Below are 9,980 nucleotides of genomic sequence, written 5' to 3' on the forward strand. Positions count from 1 at the left end.
TAATATTTTTAAATTTCTCCTTTTAGTTCCGAGCCCCTAATAATTAAAATAAATTTTAAAGTTAAGTTTTGTCCTCAGCTTTTTATTCAAAAGTATTCTAATCCACGTAGCACAACTTTATTGTACAGTATAGCCGAGTCTTAATTATCTTCACCAGTTGGAAAATCTGAAACACCACATGACATGGTCGAAGAACCACAAGATAGGAATCCGTTTCTTCTACATCATATTAAAAAAAAAACGGTTGACAAATATAAAATAAAACACATTACCAATGTTTCTATACCAACTGAAAGCAAGAAGGAAAAAATACAAAACATGATAATTATTTTTTCTTTGAAAATATCCTATTATTTTTCCGGTATAAAAAATATATTATACATAAACTGAAAAAGTAAAAAAAAAATGTGTAAAAAACACCTTTTGAATGAATTGATAAAATGTAAGCTCAAAGGTTTTTCCCATTTATTTTATAGAATTGAACAATACTTATCTGATTCATCCGGCAATATTTTATCGTATTTTTTCTGTTCCATACTACAACATATATATTATATTAACTTATGTTAGTATATTATTTAAAGAGTATGTTCAAGTAATCTTTAACCTAACAGCATATGTACTTTAGTTAATCTAAAAATGTATTATTCAGTGTTCTATACTAATGTAACATTATAATAAATAAATGTGGTTTTGTGATAAAAAAATAAATTAGGATTCATCGAATAAATTATATAATGCAGGTATGTTTAACAGAACTGTATTATATGAAAATATGTTTACAAATTATATATACCATAGATAACAAACAGCTATTTTAAATTATATCATCAAATTTTATAATATTTTCACTTGTGACATAAATTTAGACTTAGTGGAAAAATGAATGTATTGGTTTTCCAATGATGTATATATATTTTTTCGTGTTTGTCATCGTTTTTTGCTTTTAGTACAATAAAATAATTCAGTCTTATACTTTATTGAATGGGATCTAGTTGGTATTTTAGTGTATAGAATTAAAATAAAACTTCTCATGTTTTTCTTAATAATTGGTAAAAACTAAAAATAAATAAATACAGAAAAACAGTAAATAGGTAAGTTGATTATTGATAAAATCAAATTTGTTGTAATTCAAAAACAAATAACATAAATTATGATAAATATTTCAAAATATTTTGAAATATTTATAGACAATTTATTGAATTTTCAACTTTTTGGATTTTTTTTTGTAAATTTTGATAAAAAATCTTATGTTCAAATTTAATTTGAAAATTAAATTATTTAAGCAATATGTAGTATGTTGTACACTTATATTGACTTAATAATTATAAGTTGATAATGTTAAACGAATAACTTACATAACTGGATTTTAACTTGATTTTACACATCAATATTATTTTTCCATTATCGCTGATAATTAAAAAATAAATGACGATGACCATTATAATATGGTACATCTGTCCTATACGCGAAATTAATTTTGAAAAAATTAAAAAATGTTGATTTTTAAATTTTTCAGATTTGTTCAATCTGCTATACAACAAATTGAAAAATAGAAATATAGACAAATAAGCCTTCTCCGTATTGAAAATTGGTTTTCGTAAATACAAGGATTTATCATTAAAATACAAATTATTACATCTTTTACAGTTATTTGAAGTATATATTTGACATCTTCTATATACTAAGATACAATAGAGGGAGTTCCCCAGTTTGTATAATCTATTGAATTTGTCATAGAACATAAATGTGTATTAAATATTATATTTATTCATAATAGATGCATAGATAATTATTAAGTATTTAATGAATTAATAGTGAGCTAATGGCTTCTTAAACATGATTTAGTGGCCATGATTGGTTTAATAAATTTTATTGAACCATTAGGTTAGGTTTTAGTTAACAACTCAACATTAATAATATTATTTATTATTACACAATATTATGTTTTATATATTTTTTTCAATATTATAATTATAAGTTATGACTGCACGTTAGAAAATAATATTAGGTGAATTATAATGATTTTATAACAAATCTTACTTTTCAATAAAGGTCTCGTTGAGATTTCTCAGCAGGTATATTGGTGAATTAATATTTTTTAGATACTGCTGTTGTCGGTTATTTACTAATTAATTACTTTTAGTGTAGCAAGTTGCAAAAACTATCATAGATATTATATTAAAAATATAGTGAGATCGTGAGGTCATTCTTTATCGTGTGCTTTGCACCATTAATCATTATTGTTCAATTAAAATATGTTATAACAGAACTTAAATTGACTACCTATCTGTGTTATAGAAAAAAAACTCTCTAATACAAATAGTGCCTAACGTAATAAACCTTACTTGTCATTTAATTAAATAAATCAAATCAATGTTATTACTTAATAGATCTTAGTACCAAACAATTTAATGTTTCAAACTGCTAACAGTAGGCAGTAGCATATACAATAACCATTAAAACCATCCCGTGGGGTTGTGGATCAATAACACTAGAACCAATGCATTTGTCGTGTTAATGTAGTGATAAAATGATATAAATCATTGTAATTAAATATAGTGTTCCAAAAAACAACATAAATCACTGCATTCTTAATGGTCCTGAAAAACTTATATACTCAGATCTAATAATATTGTCAATAACTAACCGGTTAATCTATATAGACCTACACTATAGTGAACTGTAATCGATGATACGTGATTAGACGTACAAATTGAAACGATTGTCAGACAAAAGCAAATGCGCGAAAGATAATAATTTTAGAGCAACGATAGTTATCAATTATTTCGACAGTTCTTGGGTCGGCGTGTACCTATAGGATCAGTGATGAAATGCTAATATTTTGTTCTCCGGTTATTTTAAAGCACTACCCAGGGGACCCATTTGCAGGGATACCGCCCCGCCATTAAACGGTTTGGCAATATTCCCGAAGGCTCGGCAATAATAATTGCAATTTTGATGGAACTACCGTGATAGTTTATTGGCCCCGTAGCAGTTTATTACGTGCAGAGTTGTTTTTAACCAGTATCAATGAAAATACAAAAGTTATCAGAAAAAAAGTATACTATTCCCAACACTTTATATACTATGGGACGACGATGATTTTCTTCGTCCAATCACTGATTTCGAGGAGTAGGGTTTTTGAAAATGATTTGTGCCAATCAAAATAACTTAGCCTAACCTACATTTCTATTCAACCAACAGAAATTTATTGAAGAATACAATTTTATATCTACTGTAACAAAAGATCATTTTAAATTACCTGTAAAATTGAAATGGTAATGGGACAGTGACGGAAAATTATTTTATACTAGTAGTATTATATGTATTTTTGTCCGCGCAGTTCCTATAAATAATATAGAAGAATATTTTTATACTACAAGATAACTCTACTTTTTTTGAGATATTTTTAAACTGAAAATTATTGTAGTTGTGATACCTAATATCATTTAATTATTTATTTAAAACATATAAATTGTATAATATTTAGTTACCAACTAATTTATTTTTCTTGTTTAATGATTTTTTATGTTTATATACGTTTATGTGTACAGATTATTAAATATTCACCTATTTAAATTAATATACATTATACTCTTCAATATTATTATACCTCTAAAGAATAATAAATTCCATCAAATGAAAAAAAAAATAATAATAAATATTATAATTTAAATTTAAAACAAAACTTTTTTTTATTCTGAACAGTTTTTAATTATCGAAAATATTAAAAGCTCGATATTAAAATAATAATATTAATTAGAATACATTATTAAAATAGTAACGTATTATTTTCATTTAGAAATAGCGATTGATATTAGTCATATTACACCATCTGCTGTTGGTTAATTAATTTATATAATTTTATATTTGTTTTTTTTTTTTGTGGAATATATTATTTTTAATAATCTTGGAATTTCAATATAAGATATGATAGAAACGTAAAAATAAAAATACAATTCTAAATAACGTGTTCACTGTTCAAGTAAAATATAATTATAATTAATTTTATTTTGTAAAGTTATATATACATATTATTTATTTATTTATTTATGAATATTCGATTAAAAAAACATAGTATAACATTTATTACACACTATATATAATATATATCTATTTTATTATAAATACACTCACTATAATATTGAATGATAAAAAATATACACACTAAAAACTTTTCAACACGTTCGAATTATTACTTAATATAATGACACGTGGGAAGCAGTTTGACACTAACGATCAACATAAGCGAACTCAGTAATACACTTATTAATAGCCATCTTCCGAGTCAGTAAAATATACAATTTTAGTATAAAAATTATCATAGATTTATAAGCTATTCTTCGTGTTTTATTATTGATAAAAACCTTATACACTGTGCTTTAACCTCCAGATACGGAACACTTATCACTTATAAGGAGTAGAAAACCTTCTCTGGATAATTAACATCGTAATAAGATCCCTCCGACTACGCTATAGTAGTCTTTGTTTTATTAAAAACAAAAAAAAAAATATGTGTAAACGGATTATAGTTTATTGAACTGTTAAATATATATTATCTAATCTAAAATTAAATCAAATATCAATATCAATCTGATAAAGATCTGAAATACTACATAACTTTATTCAAAATGCGTCTCATTCTTTTTCTTTTTTAATAAATGTATAATTTATATAATTTATTGTTATTGACATTGATAGATTTTGTTGTGTATACATTGGATTTTTTTCATTCAAAATATTTACTTAGGTAGGTATCTATTTAAATATATTATCTAAGCCACAGTATGCCATACAGTTTTTTTTATGGCATATTTTAAAGTAAATAAAAAGTATAATATAATTGATAATAAATACTGAACAAAATACTTTTAGATATTTAATATTTAGTATTTGTTCGGTATATAAATAAAATAGATTAAATTATTGGTTTGCAACATGTATCAGATAATCCAAATATACTAGTGATTAAATTTAAACCACATTTTAAAACAAAGGTAATGGGATCATAATCGCAATTTGGTTCACCAATATTACTATAATCTTCTGTAGTAGTCTCAATCTGTTCTACATCCGGAAACTTAGTCGTTACATCATATTTTGTCGCTTCTGTATTTGTGTTCTTTGGTTCATTTGAAGGCATTGTAGGTGGTTGAGGTATTGATGACACTGAAGGTATTGTTGGTACCTCCGGTATTGAAGATGTTGTCAAAGAAGGTAAAGACGGCATTGATGGCATAGAAGGCATTTCTGGCATAGAAGGCATTGCTGGCATAGAAGGCATTGCTGGCATAGAAGGCATTGCTGGCATGGAAGGCATTGATGGCATAGAAGGAATTGATGGCAGAGAAGGCATTGATGGCAGAGAAGGCATTGATTGAACGGATCTTGTCACATCGTTATTGGTCGAAGGGCGATAAGTTCCTTCAGGGGGTTGTTCTTCAACGAGTTCAAGTGATCTTTTCACTTTGTTTGTAGAATCTTCATTCAAAATTTCTTGGTCTAATTCATTATAATGATCGTAATCAGCAGCTGGTTCTTCTTCATTTTGTATCAAAATGGTCATACTATTTGTTTCATTATCATCATTTACATCTTTGTAATAAGACCATAAAATATAAATATATCTACTAAAATATGCCATAACTGAAGAATTGTCTATGATGTTACTTTCAAAACAATTCTGATCATTTAATGAACATTTTGGTAAATCTGTTAATAAATTGTTTTTAATATTAAAACAATAAATTTTAATGTTAAATAGTTAAATAATATACTAAAATTTATAATATTCGTATCGAATTTTTCAATTCGTTAGATCGTAGATAAATTTTATACTATTTTATTGAAATAATAATTAACAGTGGTAATATTTTTCAAACAAATTACTTTTATTTCTTCTATTATAATTAAGTGGCTTATACTCGAATTACAGTTGACTGATGCGCAAAAAGTAATTTAGATAATAGGATCAAACGACGGACGACAAAAGTGGTTAAAAATATCGTAAATAACAAACACAAATGTCTCCTTGGAGTAATATTAAAATGTGAATGCTTTTAAAATTATATGTAGTCACTATAGCTATTAGTACTTACCTACGCTTGAACTTGAACTTTGTTCGGGTCTCCCGATTACATTGGAAGAAGTAAACTTCGACATTTGACATACCTGTAATATACAAATTACAAAAAACTTTAATTTTTCTAATTAGAAATAGAATCAACTTTATTAAATTGGTTTCTCTCCATTTTAAATCAAGCTATAGTTGGTATATAATACAATGATTATCATTGTTCGATGAAATAATCTAAAGAAAAAAAACTAATCAAATTAAATCTATAAATTATAGTTAAAATAAAATATACATGGCTACTTAAACTTGACGTAAAAAAATATAATAATAAAAATAAATAAATTAAAGGTCTTATATCTATGCTTAATAATTATTAATCGTTTAATGATCATTGATAAAGTTTTTTTTATATGTACTGTTTATTAAAAATATATATAGAAAGAGATGTTAGAAATAATAATAATATTTTTAATATTTTACATAACAAATTTAAATAGTGAGAAAGAATATAATTTGATCAATCATGTTTTAATTTATTTAATAAGTGAGTAAATTCACTAAAAGATACTGTGAATATAAAAGAATTCGATAATCTATAAATGCATTGTAAAATGTGAGGAAACGACAATCAGGATTCGCTGAGAAAACCCTTGGCGTGTAATTGCGAATTTAAAGGACTCGCCAATCATGTGTCTCGCGGGAATTCATGACGAATTACGGATGTTATATATGTTTGAACAACGATTTGGAGAGCAATCGAAACGACGTAGCAAAATCGACAAAATGACGTTACAATATGGTCGGCAATTTAAAAATGCTTGTAGATAGCTACAATTAAAATCTAATGTCTTATAAAATTGACACACACGCATTTTCACTCGGAAAACAGTAAAACAAAAACGTCGGCTTAACGTAGGCGAAAATTGTATAACGAGAAATTGTTATGAGCTCCGTTAGATGTTTCTTATGGAAACGTCTTTGTAACAAGGTTGAAATAAATTGACAGATTGAGAAAAAAACTTTGAAATTACAGGGCATTGTTTAATTCAATATGACTTAATGTCAACCTAAAGATTATATATCGATAGAAATCATATAAATAAGGTTTATAGTTCATAAACAATTTTATCACTTTTACACTGCAGTATTTAAGTTAAACAAAACTATAAATGATTCTTAAAAAAATATCAAACATTAATTTAAAAAATAAATATATTATTGAGTTAAATATATTTAAATTATAAATGGCAAATGATGATTTAAATGTTCCATTTCATATTTTTTGTGGATTTTTAAAATATAGATATTTATATAAAATTCAAAACCAATTGTCTACGAATTATGACCACATAAATATTTCAAAGTAAATTTATTGCTTGATAATAATTATTGTTTCATTAAAGTGCCTAAATTATATGTTGTAGGTACGCATGGAATGTGTAATTAAAACAATAATTGTTTTTATTTACTCAGTTTAAAATTGAAACATCTATTTTACATAAATAAATAATAAAAATGGTATCGCTTCACTCAAAATCTAATAGGTACGTTTAATAACAATATATACACAGTATTATAATTTTTAATTAATTCAATGATATTAATGGTTTTCTTATTGACAATATAAATAGCGAAAACTTAACGTTTTCATAAATTACTCTAATGAAAACTATACCGTAAAATCATATACTTATGTATAGTCTAAAAATGAAAATGTTTTCTTAATTAAGTACTTAAACATTAAAAGTAATTTTATTTGTAAAATATTACTTAAACCTTTATAGAAGTCTAAGCATATAATATTAATAATAATAATGAAATACTTTCTAGTAAAGAGTACTTAATTTAATTTTATTATTATTAATATTGTTTCATGTAGAACCTAAATAACATTTAATAATGATACTTGAAAATGATACTTACATAAAGGAAAATACAAATATATTGTATTACGATCATGATATTTTGTGAAGTGCACCATACACAAGAATGAATAATGTGCTTTTGACTGCAAATCATAAAATTTAGATAAACCGCATAATATTATACTGACTTTAAGCTTCCTGTTTTTCTCTCTGATAAATATAATATTCAAGAGTATTTATGTGTGCTTGCGTGTATCTATTATGTGTATGTTTCTTTGTGTTATAATAATTTCATATTCAGGATTCAAAAATTGTTTCCTCTATTCAATATGTACAAGTATCCATTATTCTAGGACGATTTACAAACAGATTAAAAATGTATCAAAATTGCATGTATAATAATAATAACAATAACAATGTGATTATATTACATTACGTTGTATTATAGTTTGTTAATCGGTGGAAAAAATGTCTTTGATGACCTTCCGATTGTAATTTTCATGATAGTCGTATTTCACTGCAATAACCTATCATTAGAAGAAAAACTAGATTTATTACACTTTATGATTTAATATTGTAATTTATAAAACACAGTACTATATTATAATAGTAAGTTCTATGTATTTACAGAACAATTTTGATAAAAATACATACTAATCTTTATGTATTTAACATATTTATCAATTATGAAATGACTAATGACTGTAATACTTATATTATAAAATATGTTTGAAAAAAATACTTATTACTTTTTTTTTTTTATGAAATGATTTACATTGTTTTTATTAAGTGCGTAGGTAGGTAGAGTAATATCATAAATTCATATTCTCTTGTTAAAAATAATAAAAACATTTATGTATAATGACTAATGACTAATGTGTTATATAGTAATGACATTGCGACTTATGATATTATTTATTTTATTTCAAAGTTTACTTTAATATCAATGGAGATTGAAAAGGCCATTAAATTTTTATACTTTTATGAGTTTAAATCTAGTTATTTGAACATTAATTCAAAATATAACCAGCACAAAGTAGAAGTAGGTATGGAAAAAAATTACAATTGTAATACGCTAACTGAATGTATTAACATAAAATATTAATAATGAAATCATTTGGATTTAAAATGTAGGGTTAATTTAATATTTGTTTTTTAGGGCCAAAGTTTTTATATTTTAATTTTAAGAAAATGTTGTGTTTTTTTTAAACTTATTTTCCAAATTTTCAAAATATGTTCAAGAAATTTTGACAAAACATTTCTCGTATATTTTTCGTACCATGTCGTAACCAATGTCGGAAAGTAAAGAGCAGAGGAGATGAATGAAACTCGTATATGTATACGAATATGTGTGTAATGCGTATAATGACTGATGAAGGACGTCTGACGCGTGACGGGTATTGTGACTGATAAGAAGCAATAAAACGAGGCACCATATGATAAATGCATATTTAAAACGTAGTAACTTGACTCCGGAGGATATGCATCAATCAGGATAAAAACCATGGCACGTAAACCAACAAATCCTTTCTCCACGCGTTACATGCTTTGCAAGAGCATAAAAATATGATATTAAACGTACACGCCTGCAGTGTTCAATATTTGTAAAACGTTCATTTTCTTCGTATTTAATAATATTACAGGTACCATGCACGATTCTGTGGAAAAATATCTGAAATCAAAAATGTTGGCGTTAAAAATGTCCGCTGGGAAGAACGGTTATAAATTATACCAAGACAAGACGATACGTAAATATAGGAAAATTTCAACTTCTCCATCGTATGATTTGGAAATTAATCAGTATGACAACTAAACTAAAGACATAATCAAAGATATTCAAAATTAGTTTTCTTTAATTTATATTTTGATATATTTTTAACAACACTTAAAATAATGAACATTTATAATATATATTTACACATGACAAACTGAGTATAAACAATATTACTAGCCTTACAGTATGGCCGTTGAGACTCGACTGACTTTTATACAATTAGTAATAACAGAGTACATCATAATCAGGTCCCCTTCCTTAT

At 25.2% G+C, this 9,980-nt stretch overlaps 1 protein-coding gene across 6 annotated transcripts; it reads right to left on the reverse strand.

The window, feature by feature from the left end:
* Positions 1-4,519: 4,519 nt before the first annotated feature.
* On the reverse strand, positions 4,520-9,924 carry LOC114125822 (uncharacterized). 6 transcript variants are annotated; one of them, XM_027989607.2, is made up of 6 exons: positions 9,863-9,924; positions 9,677-9,758; positions 9,224-9,616; positions 8,003-8,471; positions 6,102-6,174; positions 4,520-5,715 (listed from the first exon to the last, which is right to left on the reverse strand). In XM_027989607.2, the coding sequence occupies exons 4-6, from the start codon at positions 8,096-8,098 to the stop codon at positions 4,922-4,924; spliced, it is 963 nt and encodes a 320-aa protein (XP_027845408.1). In that variant the 5' UTR covers positions 8,099-8,471; positions 9,224-9,616; positions 9,677-9,758; positions 9,863-9,924; the 3' UTR covers positions 4,520-4,921. The 6 variants fall into 6 exon arrangements, with proteins under 6 accessions (XP_027845408.1, XP_050057141.1, XP_050057140.1 ...); XM_050201184.1 differs by having other exon boundaries at positions 8,003-8,293; positions 8,381-8,471; positions 9,527-9,616; positions 9,677-9,915; XM_050201183.1 differs by having other exon boundaries at positions 8,003-8,293; positions 8,376-8,471; positions 9,527-9,616; positions 9,677-9,915.
* Positions 9,925-9,980: the final 56 nt, after the last annotated feature.

This window comes from Aphis gossypii, chromosome 2 (assembly GCF_020184175.1).
Source record: "Aphis gossypii isolate Hap1 chromosome 2, ASM2018417v2, whole genome shotgun sequence".
NCBI lineage: Eukaryota > Metazoa > Arthropoda > Insecta > Hemiptera > Aphididae > Aphis > Aphis gossypii.

Excerpts from the sequence above, each read along its gene's own strand:
- LOC114125822 (XM_027989607.2), bottom strand. The coding sequence starts at position 8,098 with ATGATTTGCAGTCAAAAGCACATTATTCATTCTTGTGTATGGTGCACT. Across the intron at positions 6,175-8,002 it reads ATATTTGTATTTTCCTTTAT|GTATGTCAAATGTCGAAGTT; the intron begins GTAAGTATCATT and ends TGTATATTACAG. Across the intron at positions 5,716-6,101 it reads AAGTTCAAGTTCAAGCGTAG|ATTTACCAAAATGTTCATTA; the intron begins GTAAGTACTAAT and ends ATTTATTAACAG.